At 35.6% G+C, this 23,689-nt stretch overlaps 1 protein-coding gene across 9 annotated transcripts in view; it reads left to right on the forward strand.

Annotated features, from left to right (window-relative positions):
- The window catches only part of TANC2 (tetratricopeptide repeat, ankyrin repeat and coiled-coil containing 2), a 442,578-nt gene that overhangs the window by 238,633 nt on the left and 180,256 nt on the right, over positions 1-23,689 (forward strand). For all 9 annotated transcript variants that reach the window (XM_010330283.3, XM_010330284.3, XM_010330285.3 and 6 more), the window contains 2 exons: positions 1,528-1,676; positions 8,464-8,650. In XM_010330283.3, the coding sequence (XP_010328585.1) occupies positions 1,528-1,676; positions 8,464-8,650 (336 nt within the window). The remainder of the gene's footprint in view (positions 1-1,527; positions 1,677-8,463; positions 8,651-23,689) is intronic.

Genomic DNA, 23,689 nt, shown 5'->3' on the forward strand with positions numbered 1-23,689 from the left:
TTGTTAGGGTTATTGAGATTAATATACTATAAGCAATATGCCTGTTAATAAGTTATGTCTTATTTAGACATCCTCACCATTTGTAACATTTCTTTCCACTAAGGAAGACACTGTGTCTTACTAATTGGAAGCATAGATTCTGGAGTCAGGGAGTTCAAGTTGTAATCCTGGCTCTACCATTTACTGGTTGTGTGACTTTGAGCAAATAATTTAATTTCTTTGTGCCTCCATGTTTTCATCTGTAAAATGAGGGTAATAATTTCTACCTTAGAACGTGGTATCTAAAGTTACTAAGGTTAAGTAAGCTAATATATATGAAGTGTTTATGTTAGTGACTTATACATACTAAGCATTAAATAAGTATATGTTAAATAAATATATACTTTTATTTTTCATATTGATTGTAAAGTTTTCAAAGTCAGTGGCTAACTCCATGTTATGTAAATTCTCATATCTGTTATTAACCATGTACATAGAAAACACATATTAATTATCAGAATAACTCTATAGGAGACAGTGAAACAGAGCCCCAGAGGTCTGGAATCTATGATGAGAAAATTTGCAAAAGATTAGTTAGTTTAACCTTTAAGAGGGAGGAAAGTGTTTGTTATTAATTTGAAGTGAGCAGTTTTACCTTTTCATTTTATCAAGGAATAAGAAGCTTTCAATTATTCTTGAGATAAAAATAAGTATCTAAATGTTTAGAATATAAAAATAACCCTACTGATTTTCTTACTTCTTCTGTGGCAAAGAAATCTGTTTATGTTGCCTCTGGGAGGATAATAGGAGAGGAAGAATAGAGCCTTGTTTTTCTACTTTGACATAGATTCAGTGAGAGTTCTATAGAGATTTTCCACAGATGGAACACTTAAGTTCAGTACTAATATGCAAAAATACCCATATACCCTATCTCTGACTCCCAGCTTGTGACTTTATTAGAGAAGTTAATATAAATGTTAAATGGAATAACAACAATGCAGACCGTACCCTTCTTGGTATTTGGAGTGGTTTACTGTGTAATACTGAATATCCTAAACAATAGGATATGATTGTGTTTTGTGATGCTGTTGTGTTTTGGCAGCAAACCATATATTACAGTTAATAATGCTAAAACTATATATCTGACCCCATAAAAAGATTTTTGTATTGTCCTTTAAAATCTATGCTACCCTGGATTGTTACAAGGTGAGATTAAACACTCTGAATTTAAAACAAATCCTGAATATATGTAGACAGTAAGTCAACTTAACATAAACAGGTACTCATTTTAGATAAAAATTCTTTTCTGCCACACATTTATAATCATTTTGAGTTCCCAGCCTCAATTTTATTTGATTCTTATAAATTTTTTATTTGGAAACAAATTTATATTGAAAGTGGGTAGTTCAAGAAAAACCTCATAACCTTGTAATTTTTGAGTTAAAATGTGAAAACTAAAGAAATGATCAAAGTGAATGTACAAATAGTTACAGAACTAGACCATTTTATTTTGAAATATTCATGTTCTTCAATGCCTCCTTGTTACAGGTGATACTGAACAAGAGCTTGGCCCTCCTCCATCTGTAGATGAGGCAGCAAACACACTCATGACTCGTCTGGGTTTCCTCCTTGGAGAGAAAGTCACAGAAGTTCAGCCAGGTGACCAATACAGCATGGAAGTACAGGATGAAAATCAGGTAAGCTGATCACCTTTGTGAAACATGGTGTGAATCAGCTTATTATGCCAGAAATAATCCCAATTGTTGAATGCCTTTTAAGGCCTAGAATACAACTTAATTTTCCATAATCACAATTATTTCTTCAGTTTATGAATCATCCACTTTTAGGTTTTGATTCATTTAATGAATGAATGAATGAGCAAGCCAACAAAACTGACAGGTATATAAGCACTGCACCCCAAATTTGCAGAATATTATATTCTTTTCAAGTGGATGTGGATTATTTACCAATTCGATGATACGCTGAGCCATAGAACAGGTCTTGACAAATTTGCAAAGATTCCAACTACTGTGACCACAGTAGAATTTATCAGTTACAAAATGATGATATAGAAAGTGGTATCTAAAAGATTACATGGATCATTAATTAGATTTTCTGCTTTCCTAAAATACAAATTTAAAACTAGTATTTCTTTTTAAGCACATCTTTGGCTACATCCTACAAGTTTTGTTATACTTAGTTTTTATTATTTCAATTTAAAATATTTTCTAAATTTTTGTGCTTTCCTCTTGGACTCAGAGGCTATTTAGAAGTATATCACTCAATATCTAAGTATTTGGGGATTTTTCTAAGTATCCATCTCAGAAAGTGAAAAAAAATCAGCAATTTAAAAAATATTTTATAGTTTTCTCTTTTTTGTTGTTGCTATTTTCAATTTTTCATTTTAAATGTAGCAAAAGAAAGTATTAGAGTCAGATTCATTTATATGGTCTTAATCTTCAACATGGATATCTGATAGTGAAGCGTTTTATTCAGGTGACAAATTTTAAATTGCATATTTTTATTAATAAATAGTGAAGATTCTATATCATATATTACATTTGTCACAATGAGATATACAAGGATTATTTGAATATATTTATGTATCATGTGGATGTGTTCAGCGTTTCAGGGCTCTCTCCTCAAGCCTCACTCTTTAGGTTATTGGTTTTGCTAGCTGCACACTGTCTTTACCTGGGAAATTTTTGTAAAATTAAGATACTCGGTGACTCTAATCTTACTGATTCCTCTTCATTCTTATTTATTTAAATACTATCTTTTAAGTATTTATTTAAATACTCCCTAATTATCTCTAGCCCTGCCTTTTCCCATTTACTTGAAATTTGTGTATTTAGCTTTCTACATTATATTTTCTACCTAATGTTTAAAATGTATCCCAAACTTAACATGTCAAAAACAGAACCCTTGCATTTCTCCCCGGAACCGGTTCCTTCTGCAGTGTTTCCCATATGAATAAATGGTATCACCTACTTGTTTAGGACAAAAGCACTGGAGCCATTTGACTTCCATCAGACCCATATTCACTCTTTCAGCAAATCAGAGACTGTTGTACTCAATCTGATCCCTTCTCACTATTCCCACTCCTGTACCCAAGTCCAAGCCACTGTCATCTTTTGACTGTGCTACTCCAATAGGCACTAGAATGTAAGGCTAGAAGGCTGGCATTTTTGCCTATTCTACCCATTGCCGTATCATCTGCCCCTAGAACATTATTGTCATTACTAGGTGCTCAATAGGTATTATTATATGAATAAATGGCTGCCTGATAGGTCTCTGCTTCCACTCTTGCACCCCTGTAGTGTGTTCACACAGTAGCCAGAGTGATCCTTGTAAAATGTGAATCCAATTCTGTCACTTCGCTTAAAATCTTCTACTGTATTCCCATCATACTTAGAATAAAATCTAAAATCTTTACCATGCCCTGGAAGGCCACATCTGATCTAGCCACTTGCCACCTCTCCTACATCACTTCCTACCCCTCTCCCTTTCATGCACTGCTCTCCAGCCACATTGGCTTCCTTGTCTTTCTCCAGACACATCAACTATATTCATTTGTACTGGAATGTTCTTCCCGCATAACTCACTTTCTCACTTATTCAGTGTTCTACTTAAATGTTACCTCCTTGGAGAGGTCTCATTTAATTCCTCTTTTAATAATTTTACCTGCCCATCCCTAAATCCCCTTATCCTTCTACTTTTTTTTTCATAACTCTTAACATTAAGTGTTATTACATTGCATGTTTAGTTGCGAGGTTGTTTTACCTCATCACAGGAATGTATGTTTCGTGATGGCAGAGCTGATGATTTTTTTAATCAATTTATAATGTAACTATGTCAATATGCTGTGCTCTGTGAATAAAAAATGGGAATGAGATTACTGAGGGATTTTTAAAAATTGGGATCAGTAAAACATCTGTTTTACTTTTCTTTTCTGGATATTCATGTCAAGTTAAAATGCGACTGTTCTGATAATGACCAGGTAACATGATGTCTTACATCTTACAACCTGAATATTTTTCAAGGACACTATCATTTCTACACAGCTACATTTCCTTGGATGATAAAATGTATACTTGTTGCTCTTGAGAGTCTGCATGTCACAGTGATTTCTACATAAAGTCACAAGTCTATGGAGTGTACCTTACTTGTACATTACTGGATAACAATCTTAAGTAAATGAGCGGTATCATTGATTTAATATAATTAAAGCAATATGGTATAATAGAAAAGCCATTGAACCAGGAGGGAGAAAATTTGTGTTCTATTTCCAACTCTGCCACCTACCACTTTGTAAATTTGGACATGTCACTTAACCTGTCAGAGCTTTATATTTTTCAAAGGTAATAATAACTGACAATTATTAAATACCTGCTGTGTACCAATCATTGTACTAATTGTTCTACTTGCACTATTTTGTTTACGCTTCTTCACACTCCAGTGTGGTAGAGTTCATTTATATTCCAATTTTCAAACAAGAGTTGGAAACACACTGCCAGAAAGTGATGGAATGATATTCATATCCAGACAGTCTGCTTTTGTAACCTATGTTCTTAACAGCCACAGCATACTGTTCCAGTGTAATATGATATAATAACACCTGACAGGGTTGTTGAAAGGTTCAAGTTAAATCATGAATATGAAAATACTTTGTAAGCTGTAAAATGCCATAGAAATAAAAAGTATAAAATAATATGCAACATAGTTAGTACATAAATATATGCAGGACTATGCAATTTGGGGAAAATTATATCATAACTTTATACTTTTGTTGCTTTCATTTTCACATTTCTTAAGTGGTATGCCTCTCATACTAGGTTGATAAGGAGTAAATGAGATAATATATAAAAATATTTTTAAATTGTTGAGCTTTAAACAAATGTAAAATATTAATAATGAAGCTAAATGATAGCCTTCTTGCAATATAATATACGCTGGAACTATCTTGGAACCACACAAGAAAGTGGCTAAATTGATTTCTGATCTCAGGAAGATTATCAAGAAGTAGGAGGTCAAGTTAATTTGGTGACTTTCTTCTGAGCTAAACAGTATATTAACAAAGATAAACTGCCTTGTTTAAGAAGATGACGTAGTGATGATATTCTCAAAATAGTGCTAGTAATGACAGAATCTAATGCAAGTCAGCATGTATCTTTTTTTTTATAAAAAAAAAAACAAAGCATGAAAGTGATATTTACCTGACCCCTTTATTCTTTCAGTAGTTTCCAAGGTGTTCGAATGGATCTTATGAATTTCCTGTTTAGCTTCTTGCTATGTGTATTTGTAGGACCTTTAAGAGATCCAGATTGGGAGCTTCCTTAGGATCCTTCTGGAGAACATTAAGGACAATGGGAAAAACACTGAAAGGTTTAGGAAGTGCAGTAGCTTAAATAGATGTTCATTTTAGCCTACAGCATGGAGAATAGATAATGTCTTCTCTAGCTCATGAACTAGTCTCCTTAAATAAATATTAGGCCTGCCTTTTAAGTCATAAGCCATGAACAATTTTCTGTTTTCTAAATGGCTTGATATTTAAGCTTTGCTTTTACAGTTAAAGCTTTTAAAGTATACATTTTGTGATACATGCTTTACTTTGCAGAAAACAGCTTAGAATAAAAATAAGTAAGTGCTGTTTGGGCTTAACCTCCACATTGTCTATACTATGCATTAATACAGTTTTCTTTCACAAAGAACAGGATGGGAATCTTGTCGAAGAACAGAAATGAGTTGTTATAAAAGTAATAGATTCATACCATAATGAAACTTTCCTTTTTTTTTTTTTTTTTTTTTTTTTTTGAGACAGTTTCACTCTGTTGCCCAGGCGAGAGTGCAGTGGTATGACCTTGGCTTACTGCAGCCTCTGCCTCCTGGGTTCAAGTGACTCTCATGCCTCAGCCTCCTGAATAGCTAGGACTACAGGCATGCACCACCACACCCAGCTAATTTTTGTATTTTTAATAGAGATGGGGTTTTGCCATGTTGGCCAGCCTGGTCTCCAATTCTTGGCCTTAAGAAGTCCACTTGCCTCAAGCCTCCCAAAGTGCTGGGATTACAGACATGAGCTACCACATCGGGCCAAAAACTTTTCCAATATGGGGTGACTATAGCTATATCTAATGTAAAAGACCTGAGTAAAGTTCATTTCATCTGCCCACATGTGTCTCAAACTAGGAGTGGGAGATTAAAAATTGTTTGCTGAATTTCTAACCTGAAGGATTCCAATTCAGTAAATCTGGATGGGGCTCAGTGTCTGTCAATTTTGTGAGAGAGCTTGCATATTTGTTTTTTTATACGGCACAGTGATATTACTGTGTGCCTCGTTAAGAATCATTGCTCTGTAAGGGAAAAAAGATTTTAAGGGTAAAAAAAAAAAATCATGCTCTGGGAGACCAGCATCATATTATAAAAATAGAGATTATGAACAAATTGAAACTCTCCCCTTCTCTGGAAAGATAACATATAGTGGAAGAGAAATTTGGATAAATGAAAGCTTACTCTGTTGTTAAGAAAAATCAGTTTCTAATATTATTGATATGATTGAAAAGATTTATTTGGTTGGAGGGTAATTAAAATGTCATCTGTTCTTTGTTGAGTCAAATGTATCTTTTGTAACCTGGTTACAGTATTTAAATTAAAATCAAAACCTAGATTTAACACAGATGATACAAAATCAAAACCTAGATTCAGCACAGGTAATACAATTGACTGCATCTGGAAATCATTTTAGGATGAGTTGAAAAGCCTTAATATTCACATAGCTAGTTATCAACATATTCCACAGTTATTAAATTTTAGCAGAAAGGCTATGAATAGACTCCATATGTAAAGAAGTTGAAAGGCTTCTTTTAAATATAACATTTAAAGATGTTAAATTTATCATTAGTGCCTCTTCCAGTAATTTTGCTGCTGATCATGTAATAATTTTAAAAAGGATAAAACGTAGGCCGGGCGTGGTGACTCAACACCTGTAATCCCAGCACTTTAGGAGGCCGAGGTGGGTGGAACACGAGGTCAGGAATTCAAGACCAGACTGGCCAAGATGGTGAAACCCCATCTCTACTAAAACTACAAAAATTAGCCGGGCACTGTGGCAGGTGCCTGTAATCCCAGCTACTTGGGAGGCTGAGGCAGGAGAATCACTTGAACCTGGGCCACAGAGGTTGCAGTGAGCCGAGATCATGCCACTGCACCTCAGCTTGGGCAACAGAATGAGACTGTCTCAAAAAAAAAAAAAAAGGATATAATGTGTTTGAAAAAATATACTTTTATTCACTATTGTAGTAATTTATTTGTGTAGAAAGAGTTGAAGAAAAGTGAATTGTCATTCAGTTAGGTAAACCAAGAATATATTACCACCAATCTTTTAAGTTATTATTCATTCCTTTACATTAAAACTTCAGTGTTACATATTGAAGCACATAACTTCAAGTGTAAGAATCATTCAGGATACAAAGTGATCTCAGGCTGTAATGCTGTTACAGAGAAGTTATTTAGGTTTGTATTAAATTAATAGTATTTTATTTTATTAGACAAATATGCCTTAGAATAAGGCATATTTTCCATGCATTCATTTATTGTCTCTGGACAGCTGCCTGTGTATCAAAAAGACACTTCTTTGCATTAAGAACTTTATTTCTTCCCAGCTGTAGGGATTCCCCCCGCCCCCCCATCTAAAGAAAATTATTAGCTGGGCACAGTGGCTCACACCTATAATTCCAGCACTTTGGGAGGTCAAGGCGGGTGGATGACCTGAGGTCAGGAGTTCGAGACCAGCCTGAGCAACATGGTGAAATCCGTCTCTACTAAAAATACAAAACTAGTTGACTGTGGTGGTGCATGCCTGTAATCCCAGCTGCTTGGGAGGCTAATGCAGGAGAATTGCTTGAACCTGGGAGGCGGAGGTTGCAGTGAGCCAAGATTGCACCATTGCACTCCATCCTGGGCAACAAGAGTGAAACTCCATCTCAAAAAAAAAAAAAAAAAGGAAGGATGGAAAAAGAGAGAGAAAGAGGAAGGGAAGGAAGGAGGGAGGAAGGAAGGAAAGGAAGGAAGGAGGGAGGGAGGGAGGAAGGAAGGAAGCAAGGAAGGAAGGAAGGAAGGAAGGAAAAGTATTAACAGTGCAAACTTCCAGGTCTTCCAAAAAGTTTTATTGATTGCAAGGAAAACTTGACTTAATTTTAAAAAATTCCCTATTCCGTTAATGAATGGCAATGATAGGGCACTTGTCACTGGAAACTTAGTAGGCAGAAAAATTGGCAACAGTCTCTGTTAATGTTAAATTCATCAAGTTTCACATTAATTTGTAGACCCTAAAGTCCTTATCCGAGAAGCAAAAACACATAGTACCTAATAGATGCAAGAGCTATGCATGTAGTTTTTTTCTGCCATCATAGCATTTATTTTATCTTAAAATATACTTTAACAGTGGTCAGGTTATCTTACTTACTCATGATTCCAATTTTTCAGACCTCAGCAATCACCCAGCGGATAAGTCCCTGTTCCACCCTGACTAGCAGCACTGCCTCTCCACCAGCCAGTAGCCCCTGCTCTACACTCCCACCCATCAGTACGAATGCAACTGCCAAGGATTGCAGCTATGGGGCTGTTACTAGTCCAACTTCTACCCTTGAAAGCAGAGATAGTGGCATCATTGGTGAGTTGGTTTTTATATTGATAATTTTGTATCCTTTTTTTCTTTTTACCTTTTAAAAATAATTGCACACGCTTAAGGTTTTGAAAAATTCTGCTTTTGAATTGTTGAGATGTATATATAAAACTTTCTTGGTCTTTTTAATGATACTGGAGAGAGAAACTTAAGGGTAAACAAAGTGAAAGGTATTCCTCCCTGCTTAAGCACTTCTTATCAGAATAAGGAGTGGTTTTTAAAAAAAAAAAAATCTGTCCACTTCTCTCTGTAAATTCATGTACATTATCTACCAACAGAAGTAGTTCATTCCTTGCTGGTGTAGTTGAGAGTTTTATGAAAGAAAGATGAGATTAGATTAAGTGGAAAAAAGAGTTATGATTTGAGTTGTTCTGGGTCTATTTGTGGAAACCATGTATCAGTTCATTTTCGGAGCCCCTTTAGACTTTGTTTTTCTTCTTGTCAATAAGACATCCCTGTTTTTTTACCTTCTGCAAAGTAGAAAAACGGTATTTCTTTGCTTATGATTTGAAACCTTAGACCAATACATTTTTAAGGCAAGCTTGGGCATAAAAAGAACTTGAAACTTGGAAGTATTCAAGCAAAGAAACTCTCCATTTCATTTTTTCCTTGTGGATTTTCTAATACCTTTTTTTTTCCTGAAGATCCTAGTTGACTACTTAGTACTAGAAATATATCTAAATAATCTTCAACCCAATTAGCAGTTTGCAGCAGATACTAAAACCACTCTGATAAAGGCAATGCTGATGGGACATTATGTGGTTTATTATCTCTAATAGACTCTAGGTAAACATTTCATCAGAGCCAGATGTGGACTGCTGGAGGCTTATTTATGTTCAGGAGATAGGCCATCATCATTTATATGTATTGTTATGATTCAACGCCTCTTGCTATGAAAATCATATAGGATATTTCTAGCTCAGGAAATCTTTCATCATATTCAAAATTTTGAGTAATCTTTCTAGAGTAGTATTTTCTACTAATGCATTTTAGACTAGAAAATACTAAAGTATTGTGATTACTCTTTTGGACACTGTTCTAATGCTTTTCTTATAGTTAGGTATGGAGGTAAGAAGAGTAGGGGAAGAATATAGTTCTGGAACTTCTCAGTTTTTATGGTTATCGAGTTGTATAATGATTCAGATATTGAACATTATTCAATACCATTGGTATTTACAAAATGCTAAAAAATTGCATTTCCTTTAATAATGGAGTTACCAATAGACTCCTTTGGACAAATAAGTTTGTGTGCATTTTTGAGTCAGAGATGATAATCTACAAATAGTATAAAGCTATATGTTTATACTCTGTGAGAGGATAAAATGGAAATTGAGCTTCTGTCCAAAAGATAAATATCATTTCTGGGTATTCCTTTTCTACCTGACAACCAGATGATGACAGTGTCATAGTCTCCAGCAGCTTTACATAGAATAAAGAAGAGGAAGGAACATAGGTGGTAATAAAAATAATTTTAAATAAAAGTAATTTATGGCTAGATATCTCTTCAGACCCCAAAATTATAGTATATGCCAACCCCAGTTAAGTATTTAGGACTAGAGCATAAATGAGGAATGAATGTGTTCCATCATCTATGACATTGCACATGTGAATGTATGGGTTTATATTTATGCATAGGTGGACAAAAGTGATTTATGTTTTTTCCTCTCTCCCTCTGGGCCCCAGGTGAAGATAGCTGATTTAATGATACTCCTTGGTATATGTAGGTGAGGAGAGTTGAACTGATAACACTCCTCAATATATACAGATTGGTCTGTATAAAGCTCCTTTCAGTTTATTTTATTACTTTTCCCTTTATCCTCAATCCCATTGAATTGCAGCCATGCTACTATATTTATATAAGTCCTTGAATATTATATGTTGTTTTGTGTGTGTGTATGTGATTTTAATTTATAAAGTGGCATGTTAATACAGATCTTTTTCTGCTTCTTAAAATCTACATGAACACCAAATTTCTTGCTTCTGATGATGTAAATATTCTTTACATTTTGCTTATGAACACTTAGGTTACCTCCATCTCCTCTACCATTTGTACAAACCTTTTCTAGAGTTTATGCCTAGGGCTGGAATTACTGAATCATGGAACATACCATTATTTAACTTCATGAAGTACTTCCAGATGATTATTCAGAACAGTTGCAGTAATTCACATTCTCATCTGCAGTGTGTAAAGCTTCTTTAACACTAGCTAGCCCACTTCTAAAATCCAAAAACTCTAAAAACCTTAAGTTTTTTAAAATATAAATTTACATCAAATCCATTTGGCTGTAAAATTTTACCTGAACTAAGATGAGGCTGCTTATAGTCTTTATCCTACTAAATACGAATATTCATACATTGTATTGTAGAAATGTTAATATACTCGGTTACAGGATACTGTTCCCTATGCCATATACAGTGTCTATACCTTTTAAAATATGAGACATTATGTGTTTTGAAACATCTTCGGAGTTTCATATATGTGATTGTAGACCTGTGTCATCCAACTTTCTGATTTTAGTAAATCTGATGGTAATAAAGTTGTCTCATTTTAATATGCATTTCTTTCATTAGTGTAGAGGTTCTGCAGCTCTTCATATGCTCACTGCCTATCATATAATTGTTAAGGGGAGTCATTAAAATGAAAATAGGTGAAGTTTTGGGAAAAGAAGAATCTAAAGAAGGCAAATGCAAAGAGAAGAGAACAGAGGACTGAGCACAAAGTCTTAGAGAACACTCAAAGAGCAGGGAATTGGAAGTGGGAGAAGAATGAGCCAGTGGACGCCAAAAAAAGTAGTAGTCAGATAAATTGGAGAAAAACTGGGGCAATTGCAATGTTACCAAAGCCAAGGGAGACACATGTTTCAAGGAAGGGGTGTGGGAAGATTGGTCAACAAATGGCAGAATTTGAAAAAACAAAGGAAAATGAGGATGATTAAAGAATAAAAGTAAATATTTTTCCAACATTTAGCTTCCTTCTGTAGATTATCAAATAAAAATATTTATTTGTTTAGAAGTTGTGGCAGATGTTAATGCCATGATTGCAAAGTGTATCTCTAACTTATATAAATGCACATCAATGTGTGGATTCATTCATTTTAAATATTCAGTAAATAAAAAGTATTTTTACAGCAAAGTTGCAGGATACAAAATCAACACTAAAGCAAGCTGTATTTCTATGTACTAAAGATGAAAATTGAAAAAGAAAAATAAGGAAACAGTTTTATTATGGTGGCGTCACAAAGAATAAAATGGGAATAAATTTAACCAAGGAGGCAAAAAACAATTGTGCTTTGAAAACTACAAAGCATTGCAGAAGAAATTTTAAGACTTACATGGAAAGATATCCTGTGTTCATGGATTGGAAGACTTAATATTATTAAGATAACAATATTTTCCCAAAGCCATCTACAGATTCAAAGCAGTCTCTATCACAGTCTCAACAATGGTCTTTGCAGAAGTAGAAATACCCAGCTAGGAATGGTTGCATGAACTTGTAGTCTCAGCTCCTCAGGAGGCTGAGGCAGGAGGATCATTTGAGCCAGGAGTGCAAGTCCAGCCTGGAAAACCTAGCAAGACTCTCTCTATTTTAAAAAAAGAAAAAAGATTCATCCTAAAAGCCATATGGAATATTAAAGGACCCCAAATAGCCAAAACAATCCTGAAAAAGAACAAAATTTGAGGACTCACATTTCATGATTTCAAAACTTATTTAAAAACTACAGTAAAGCAGTGTAAAGAGACCAGAAATAGGGGGCCAGATGCAATGGCTCATGCCTGTAATCCCAGCATTTTGGGAGGCCAAGGCAGGCAGATCACTTAAGGTCAGGAGGTTTGAGACCAGCCTGGCCACCATGGTGAAACCCTGTCCCCACTAAAAATACAAAAAGTCACCTGGTTGGGTAACAGGAGCCTGTAATCCCAGCTACTCGGGAGGCTGAGGCAGAATAATCACTTGAACCTGGGAGGCAACGGTTGCAGTGAGCCGAGATTGAGCCAGTGCACTCCAGCCTGGGCAACTGAGCAAGACTCTCTCTCAAAAATAAATAAACAAAAATAAAGAGACCAGAAATAAACTCTTGCATATATGGTCAAATGGTTTTTGACAAGAGTCGTAAGACCATGTGGCATGGACAGTCTTTTCAGCAATGAGTACTGGGAAAATTGAATATTGACCTGCAAAAGAATGGAGTTGGTCATTTACCATCTACCATATACAAAAATTAAAATGGATTAAAGACTTAAACGTAATAGTTAAAAACTGTAACACTCTTAGAAATGTAACCAAGGAGGCAAAAAACCAAAACAAAACAACCCTTGTACATTGAAAACTACAAAACATTGCAGAAGAAATTTTAGGACTTAAATAGACATATATACTGTATTTATGGATTGGATATAGGAGAGGAAGATAGGAGAACATAAGAGGAAATCTTTGGACATTGGATTTGGTATTGATTCCTTGGATATGAACCAAAAGCACAGGCAACAAAAGAAAATAATACATTGGACTTGATATAGATTTAAAACTTTTGTGCATCACAAGAGAGCAAAAAGGCCAGGTGCAGTGGCTCACACCTGTAATCCCAGAACTTTGGGAAGCTGAGGCAGGCGGATCACCTGAGCTAAGAAGTTCAAGACCAGCCTAGCCAACATGATACCCCATCTTCACTAAAAATACAAAAGTTAGCTAGGCATGGTGGCCAAGCCTGTAATCCCACCTACTGAGGAGGCTGGAGACTCACTTGAAGCCGGGAGACAGAGGTTGCAGTGAGCTGAGATCACACCACTGCACTCCAACCTGGATGACAGAGGAAGACTCTGTCTCAAAAAGAAAAGAAAAAAGGAGCAAAAAGGCAACTCACAGATACTGGAAATCATGTATATGTTAAGGGATTAATATCCAAAATATATAAAGAACCCCTGCAACAACAAACCAATTCAAATATGGGAAAAGGACTTACATAGACATTTCTCCAAAGAAGGTATACAAATAGCCAGTAGACACATGAAAAGATACTCAACATCATTAGTCATTAGGGAAATGCAAACCAAAACCACAATAAAATACTACTTCATACACATTAGGATGACTATTATGAAAAGAAAGTGTAACATAACAAGTGTTGGCAAGGATGTGGAGAAATTGGAACTCTTCATACGTTACTGCTGGGAATGTAAATGGTGCGGCTGTTGTGGAAAAAAGTATGACAGTTCTTTAAAAAGTTAAACATAGAGTTGCCATATGATCCAGCAATTTCTCTTCTAGGTATATATCTGAAAGGAGTGAAGGCAAGGATTTGGACAGATATTTGTACACTGATGTTCATAGTGGCATTTTCACAACAGCCAAAAAGAAAATCATACAAATGTACATGGACACTTTAGTCTTTCCCATGTACTTATACCTCTAAGATCACAGGCTTTTAAAGACATGAAAGATTTTCATTCTATCCTCGGATTCTACATCCTAACCTGCACACTGAAAGCCAGTTAGTCACACTTTTTTGAGATGGCGTTTCGCTCTTGTTACCCAGGCTGGAGTGCAATGGCACGATCTCGGCTCACGGCAACCTCCACCTCCTAGGTTCAGGCAATTCTCCTGCCTCAGCCTCCTGAGTAGCTGGGATTACAGGCACGTGCCATCATGCCCAGCTAATTTTTTGTATTTTTAGTAGAGACAGGGTTTCACCATGTTGACCAGGATGGTCTCGATCTCTTGACCTCGTGATCCATAAGATGACTGGATAAACAAAATGTGGTATATACTTGCATTGAAATATTACATGTGATATATACTGGATAAACAAAATGTGATATATACTTGCATTGAAATATTACTCACCTTAAAAAATGAAATTCTAATGTATGCGACAACATAGGTGAGCTTTGAAAATGTTATGCTAAGTGAGATAAGCCAGGCACAAAAGGATTGTATGATACATATTATTCCACTCATATAAATAGAATACAAGAATAGGCAAATCATAGAGACAAAAAGTAGAATAGAGAATACTTGGTGAAGCTGCAGTGGTGGGGGAAGTTGGTGGGATGTGAAAATGGGAAGTTACTGTTTAAAGGGTACAGAATTTCAGTTGGGGATGATAAAAAGTTCTAGAGATGGATAATGTTGATGTTTGTACAACATTGTGAATATACTTAGTGCCCCCAAATTGTACACTTAAAAATGGCTAAAATAATAAATTTTATGTTGTGTATATTTTACCACAATAAAACATTTTTAAAAGAATAATTATTAATCTTTATATGGTTTAGACAATAAGAATATAGCAAATACCTAGATATCTTACCTTATAACAAAAATGACCTGTATAATACTCTCAAAGCCTTTTTTTTTATTTCTTCCCATTTCTGTTTATACTCTACCCTCAGAGGTCATCTGAATTTTGTGATTATCATTCCAATTCTTTCTTTCATGATTTTGCCACATTTGTATCCCTAAATAATTTATTATTTGGATTTTATGTTTTAAATTTCATATAACTGAAAGCATACATATGCAAATTTATTTTGTGCTTAGTGTTATGTACCTGAGATACATACATGTTGTTGTATTTTAGCCTGCTTGTTTTTATTGCCATACTGTATTCTACTGTATGAATATAGCAGAATTTATTTATTCATTATTTTGTTGATGGAAACTTGAGATGTTTCCAGATTTTTGCTCTTGTAAATAGTGCTGCTGTGATTATTCTTGTGTCCTTAGTCATGCATGACCCGGAATGTTTATCTAGAAGTGAAATTGTCAGGTTATTAGAAATGTGCCTCTTTCAACTTTATAAAATAATTTTATCTTTTATGAAACTATACCAATTTGTGTTGCCACTAGCAATATACTGTAGAATGTTCCATTTGCTGTAGATCTTTCTCGTGTTTGATATTGTCAGGCTTCATTTTGCCAATCTAGATGATATGAAAGTTTATCTCATTACAATTTTAATTTGTGTTTTTTTGATTACTGATGAAATTGAACGGTCTTTTCACATGTTCATTAGCCATGTAGGTTTCCTCTTTTGTGAAATGCCTGTTCAAGTTTTTTCTCATTTCCTATTGTGCTTTGTCTTTTCCTTACAGATCTGAGGGAAATCTTTATTAAGTGTTACTTTTAAGGTAGTCAACTTTTTTATTTTTTCCTTTATATTTGATATTTTTTGAAACTTTGCTTTGTCACTCAAGTCCTTAAATCACGAAGAATTGGTACAGGAGTACAAATTTGTATTTTTCTATACAAACAACTAATTCCATTACTACGTTCATATACAGTATATTGCTGCCAAAAGCAAGTTTCCATAAACGTCTAGGTCTTTTTCTAAGCTTTTATTCATTCCGTTGGCAAATCAATCTCTCCTTGTAACAATATTGTACTGTCTTAATTACAACTGCTATAAGTCTTGATACTTGGTAAACAAAGTCTCCTATATTGATAACCATCTTGAGGATTCTTGGCTATTCTATACCCTTTCTTCTCCCAAATAAATTTAAGAATCATTTGCCAAATTCATGAAGAACCGTTTTTGAGATTTTTATTAGAATTGCATTGAATCTATAGATCAGTGAGTGACGATTTACAACTGTTTCCAATATGAAATCTTCTAATCCAGAATAATATATATAATCCAGGAATAATATATTTCCTGGATTATAAACCTAAAATAAACCTGAAATAACATATTTTAGGGGTTTTCTTATTATACTTCAAGTTCAGGAATGTATTTTTATGTTTGTTTCATTTAGAGCGTCTTAATATCTTTCAATAACATGTTCTAATTTTTTCATAAGGGTCTGGTATATCCTTTCTAAGATTTTTTTTTCCTAGATGCTTTATATTTTTATGTATTTGTCAGTGTTACATCTTTTTCATTATACTTCTTACCTGTTGCATAGAAATATGTAGAGATTTGTATACATTTTGTATTCAGCACTGTAGCAAATTCTCTTATTAAATAAATTATCTATAACTGAAAGCTATATATGCTATATATAGCAGTTGCAATCTTGGCTCACTGCAACCTCCACCTCAAACTCCAGCTGAAGTGATCCTCCCTCTTCGGCCTCTGAGCAGCTGAGACTACAGGTGCATGCCACCACACTCAGCTAATTTTTGTATTTTTTTGAGAGACAGGATTTTAACATATTGCCCAGGCTGGTCTTGAACTCCTGGGCCCAAGTAATCTGCCTGCCTCAGCCTCTCAAAGTGCTGGGATTATGAGCACAAGCCACTGGACCTGGCCACACTTTTTTTCCCCTTATTGTACTGGCTAATTCTTTGGCACATTGAATTATAGTAATGGGAGCAGTCATCTTTATCTTGTAACTGATTCCTAAAGGAATGCTTTCAGTATTTCACCATTAAGTATTATGTTCCTATAGATGTTTGTAGATGTCCTTATCAGGTTTTTAAAATGTTTATTATGTTTGTTATGTATTTTTAACCATTAATGGATATTAATTTTTTTCAAATGCTTCTAAAAATATCTGTTGAGGTGATGAAATAGTTTTTCTCCTTTATTCTGTCAGTAGTGTAAACTACATTGATTAATTTTTCAAATGTTAACCTAATTTTGCATTCCTAGAACCACGTGTGGTTGTCATACATTTTTAAATAAATCAACTGATTTTCTAACACTTTGTTTAGGATTTTTGAATCTGTATCCATGAGTAAGATTTGCTTGAAATTCTCCTTTCTGGTTCTGCAGTTGTCAGGTTTTGATATTAAGGATTATGTTAGCCTTATAAAATAGGTTGAGTTCATCCAAATACAAATACTCCCCAAGGTTCACTCTCAGTCTTTCTATTGTCGTCTTTCTCAGTTGTTACCATCTGCTTTCCCTGCTGGTGTGACACTCTCTATTCCTTCACTCCCATTTCACATTTCAAGCTCTGTTTTTGGTTCCACAATTTTACTATTTATTACATTCTTTTGTTTGGTTGGTTGGTATTGTTTTTTTTTCTTTTCAGCGTCTTTATTGAGATATAATTCACATATTGTACAATTCATTCATTTTAAATGTACAATCCAATGGTTTTTAGTATGGTCACAGAGCTCTGCAACCATCACCATAATCAAATTTAGAACATTTTCATCATCTAATAAAGAAACTTCATAACCATTAGTAGTCATTCCCCATTTCTCACCAATCCATCTATCCTCTTCCCTCCAACCCCCAACCTCAGGCAGTCACTTGTCTAGTTTGTGTTTCTATATATTTCCCCATTCTGTACATTTTTTACTCCTTCTGTGATTGTATATCCTTTGACCAAAAATTCCCCCAACCCATAATCACCCAAGCCCCTTATAACCACCATACTACTTTCCTCTTCTGTGAAATCAGCTTTATTCGATTCCACATATGAGTGAGATCATGCTGTATTTATCTTCCTGTGCTTGGCTTATTTTACTTACATTATATCTTCCTGTTTCATTCATGTTGTCAGAAATGACAGGATTTCCTTCTTTTTTATGACTGGACAGTATTTTGGGGTGTGTGTGTGTGTGTGTGTGTGTGTGTGTGTGTGTGTAAATGTGTATACTTCACTTTTTTAATCCACTCACCTATTGATGGGCACTTAGGTTGATTCCATGTCTTAATGTCTTGGCTATTGTGAATAGTGGTAAACGTGAGAGTGCAGATGTCTTTTTGATATACTGATATTTATTTATTTTAGATATATACCCAGTAGTGGGATTGCTGGATCATATGGTAGTTCTATTTTTAGTTTAAAAAAAAATTTTTTTTATTGCATTTTAGGTTTGGGGTACATGTGAACAACATACAAGATTATTGCATAGGTACACACATGGCAGTGTGATTTGCTGCCTTCCTCCCCATCACCTATATCTGGCATTTCTCCCCATGCTATCTCTCCCCAACTCCCCACCCCCTGCTGTCCCTCCCCTATTTCCCCCCAACAGACCCTGGTGTGTGATACTCCCCTCCCTGTGTCCATGTGTTCTCATTGTTCAACACCCACCTATGAGTGAGAACATGCAGTGTTTGATTTTCTGTTCTTGTGTCAGTTTGCTGAGAATGATGGTTTCCAGGTTCATCCATGTCCCTGCAAATGACACGAACTCATCGTTTTTCATGGCTGCATAGTATTCCATGGTGTATATGTGCCACATTTTCCCTATCCAGTCTATCATCGATGGGTTGATTTCAGGTCTTTGCTATTGTAAACAGTGCTGCAGCGAACATTCATGTGCATGTGTCCCTATAGTAGAATGATTTATAATCCTTTGGATATATACCCAGTAATGGGATTGCTGGGTAAATTGGAATTTCTCTTTCTAGGTCCTTGAGGAATTGCCACACTTTATTCCACAATGGTTGAACTAATTTACACTCCCACCAACAGTGTAAAAGTGTTCCTGTTTCTCCACATCCTCTACAGCATATGTTGTCTCCAGATTTTTTAATGATCGCCATTCTAACTGGCTTGAGATGGTATCTCAATGTAGTTTTGATTTGCATTTCTCTAATGCCCAGTGATGATGAGCATTTTTTCATATGTTTGTTGCCCTCATGTATGTCTTCTTTGGTAAAGTGTCTGTTCATATCCTTTGCCCACTTTTGAATGGGCTTGTTTTTTCTTGTAAATCTGTTTTAGTTCTTTGTAAATTCTGGATATCAGCCCTTTGTCAGATGGATAGATTGCAAAAATTTTTTTCCCATTCTGTTGGTTGCTGATTCATTCTAATGACTGTTTCTTTTGTTGTGCAGAAGCTGTGGAGTTTGATTAGGTCCCATTTGTCTATTTTGGCTTTTGTTGCCAGTGCTTTTGGTGTTTTGGTCATGAAGTCCTTGCCTACGCCTACATCCTGAATGGTTTTGCCTAGATTTTCTTCTAGGGTTTGTATGGTGTTAGGTCTTATGTTTAAGTCTTTAATCCATCTGGAGTTAATTTTAGTGTAAGGTGTCAGGAAGGGGTCCAGTTTCTGCTTTCTGCACATGGCTAGCCAGTTTTCCCAACACCATTTATTAAACAGGGAATCCTTTCCCCATTGCTTGTTTTTGTCAGGTTTGTCAAAGATGAGATGGTTGTAGATGTGTGGTGTTGCCTCCGAGGCCTCTGTTCTGTTCTATTGGTCAATATCTCTGTTTTGGTACCAGTACCATGCTGTTTTGATTACTGTAGCCTTGTAGTATAGTTTGAAGTTCAGTAGTGTGATGCCTCCCACTTTGTTCTTTTTGCTTAGAATGGACTTGGCTATGTGGGCCCTCTTTTGGTTCCATATGAAGTTTAAGGTGGTTTTTTCCAGTTCTATGATGAAGGTCATTAGTAGCTTGATGGGGATAGCGTTGAATCTGTAAATTACTTTGGGCAGTATGGCCATTTTCACAATATCGATTCTTCCTAACCGTGAGCATGGAATGTTTCTCCATCTGTTTGTGTCCTCTCTTATTTTGTTGAGCAGTGGTTTGTAGTTCTCCTTGAAGAGGTCCTTCACGTCCCTTGTTAGTTGTATTCCTAGGTATTTTATTCTCTTTGTAGCAATTGTGAATGGCAGTTTTTTCTTGATGTGGCTCTCTTTAAGTCTGTTATTGGTGTATAGGAATGCTTGTGATTTCTGCACATTGATTTTGTATCCTGAGACCTTGCTGAAGTTGCTTAACAGTTTCAGGAGATTTTGGGCTGAGGCGATGGGGTCTCCTAAATATACAATCCTGTCATCTCCAAATAGAGACAATTTGACTTCCTCCTTTCCTATTTGAAAACCCTTTATTTCTTTTTCTTTCCTGATTGCCCTGGCTAGAACTTCCAATACTATATTGAATAGGAGTGGTGAGAGAGGGCATCCTTGTCTAGTGCCAGTTTTCAAAGGGAATGCTTCCAGTTTTTGCCCATTCAGTATGATATTGGCTGTTGGTTTGTCATAAATACCTTTTATTATTTTGACATATGTTCCATCAATACCTAGTTTATTGAGGGTTTTTAGCATAAAGGGCTGTTGAATTTTGTCAAAAGCCTTCTCTGCATCAATTCAGATAATCATGTGGTTTTGTCTTTGGTTCTGTTTATGTAGTGAATTAACATTTATAGACCTACATATGTTGAACCAGCCTTGCATCCCCAGGATGAAGCCTACTTGATCATGGTGGATAAGCTTTTTGATGTGCCGTTGCCATCAGTTTGCCAGTATTTTATTGAAGATTTTTGCATCTATGTTCATCATGGATATTGGCCTGAAGTTTTCTTTTCTTGCTGAGTCTCTGCTGGGTTTTGGTATCAGGATGATGTTGGTCTCATAAAATGATTTGGGAAGGATTCCCTCTTTTTGGATTGTTTGGAATAGTTTCAGAAGGAATGGTACCAGCTCCTTTTTGTATGTCTAGTACAATTCAGCTGTGAACCCATCTGGACCTGGGCTTTTTTTGGGTGGTAGGCTATTAATTGCTGCCTCAACTTCTGCCCTTGTTATTGGTCTGTTCAGGATTTTGACTTCTTCCTGGTTTAGGCTTGGGAAGATGCAGGTGTCCGGGAATTTATCCATTTCTTCCAGGTTTACTAGTTTATGTGCATAGAGTTGTTTGTAATGATCTCTGATGATGGTTTGTATTTCTGTGGAATCTGTGGTGGTGTCCCCTTTATCGTTTTTTATTGTATCTATTTGATTATTCTCTCTTTTCTTTTTTATTAATCTGGCTAGTGGTCTGTTTTGTTGATCTTTTCAAAACAACAGCTTCTGGATTTATTGATTTTTTGAAGGGTTTTTTGTGCCTCTATCTCCTTCAGTTCTGCTCTGATCTTAGTTATTTCCTGTCTTCTGCTAGGTTTTGAGTTTTTTTTGTCATGCTTCTCTAGCTCTTTCAATTTTGATGGTAGGGTGTCGATTTTAGATCTTTCCTTGCTTCTCATTTGGGCATTTATTGCTATATATTTTCCTCTAGACACTGCTTTAAATGTGTCCCAGAGATTCTAGTATGTTGTGTCTTCGTTCTTGTTGGTTTCAAATAACATCTTTATTTCTGCCTTTACTTCATCGTTTATCCAGTCAACATTCAAGAGCTAGTTGTTCATTTTCCATGAAGCTATGAGGTTCTGAGTTAGTTTCTAAATTCTGAGTTCTAACTTGATTGCACTGTGGTCTGAGAGACTGTTTGTTATGATTTCCATTCTTTTGCATTTGCTGAGGAGTGATTTACTTCCAATTATGTGGTCAGTTTTAGAGTAGGTATCATATGGTACTGAGAATGTATATTCTATGGATTTGGGGTGGAGAGTTCTGTAAATGTCTTTTAGGTTTGCTTGGTCCAGGCGTGAGTTCAAGTCCTGGATATCCTTGTTAATTTTCTGTCTCATTGATCTAATATTGACAATGGGGTGTTAAAGTCTCCCACTATTATTGTGTGGGAGTCTAAGTCTCTTTGTAGGTCATTAAGAACTTGCCTTATATATCTGGGTGCTCCTGTATTGAATGTGTATATATTTAGGATCGTTAGCTCTTCTTGCATTGATCCTTTTACCACTATATAATGTCCTTCTTTGTCTCTTTTGATCTTTGTTGGTTTGAAGTCTATTTTATCAGAGATGAGAATTGCTACTCCTGCTTTTTTTTCGCTCTCCATTTGCTTGGTAAATCTTCCTCCATTCCTTTATTTTGAGCCTGTGTGTATCCTTGCTTGCGAGATGGGTTTCCTGGATACAGCACACCAATGGGTTTTGGCTTTTTATCCAATTTGCCAGTCCGTGTCTTTTGATTGGGGCGTTTAGCCCATTTACATTTAAGGTTAATACTTTATGTATGAATTTGATCCTGCTATTTTGATGCTAGCTAGCTGTTTTTCCTGTTAGTTGATGCAGTTTATTCATTGTGTTGATGCTCTTAACCATTTGGTATGTTTTTGGAGTGGCTGGTACTGATTGTTCCTTTCTATGTTTAGTGCTTCTTTCAGGAGCTCTTGTAAAGCAGGCCTGGTGGTGACGAAATCTCTGAGTACTTGCTTGTTTGTAAAGGATTTTATTTCTCCTTTGCTTATGAAGCTTAGTTTGGCTGGATATGAAATTCTGGGTTGAAAGTTCTTTTCTTTAAGGATGTTGAATATTGGCCCCCACTCTCTTCTGGCTTGTAGGGTTTCTGCTGAGAGATCTGCTGTGAGTCTGATGGGCTTCCCTTCGTGGGTAACTCGATTTTTCTCTCTGGCTTCTCTTAGCATTTTCTCCTTCATTTCAGCCGTGGTGAATCTGATGATTATGTACCTTGGGGTTGCTCTTCTTGAGCAATATCTTTGTGGTGTTCTTTGTATTTCCTAGACTTGAATATTGACCTACCTTGCTAGGTTGGGGAAGTTTTCCTGGATAATATCCTGAAGAGTATTTTCCAGCTTGGATTCATTCTGTCCATCACATTCAGGTACACCTATCAAATGTAGATTAGGTCTTTTCACATAGTCCCATATTTCTTGGAGACTTTTTTCATTCATTTTTATTTTACCCTTTTTTCTCTAATCTTGCCTTCTCATTTTATTTCATTGAGTTGATCTTCAACCTCTAATATCCTTTCTTCTGCTTGGTCAGTTCGGCTGTTGAAACTTGTGTATGCTTTGCGAAGTTCTCATGTTGTGTTTTTCAGCTCCATCAATTTACTTATATTCTTCTCTAAGTTGATTATTCTCATTAACATTTCATCAAATCTTTTTCAAGTTTCTTTGCATTGGGTTAGAACATGTTCTTTTAGCTCAGCGAAGTTTCTTATTATCTACCTTCTGAAGCCTGTTTCTGTCAATTCATCACACTCATTCTCTATCCAGCCTTGTTCCCTTGCTGGTGAGGAGTTGTGATCCCTTGTAGGAGAGGCGGCGTTCTGGTTTCGAGTGTTTTCATCCTTTTTGCACTGGTTTCTTCCCATCTTTGTGGATTTATCCACCTGTCATCTTTGTAGTTGTTGCCTTTCAGATTGGGTCTCTGAGTGAACATCCAGTTTGTTGATGATAAAGTTATTTCTTTCTGTATCTTAGTTTTCCTTCTAACATTCTGCAGTAGGACTGTTGAGGTCCACTCCAGGCCCTG

Source organism: Saimiri boliviensis, chromosome 17, assembly GCF_048565385.1.
Source record: "Saimiri boliviensis isolate mSaiBol1 chromosome 17, mSaiBol1.pri, whole genome shotgun sequence".
Classification (NCBI taxonomy): domain Eukaryota; kingdom Metazoa; phylum Chordata; class Mammalia; order Primates; family Cebidae; genus Saimiri; species Saimiri boliviensis.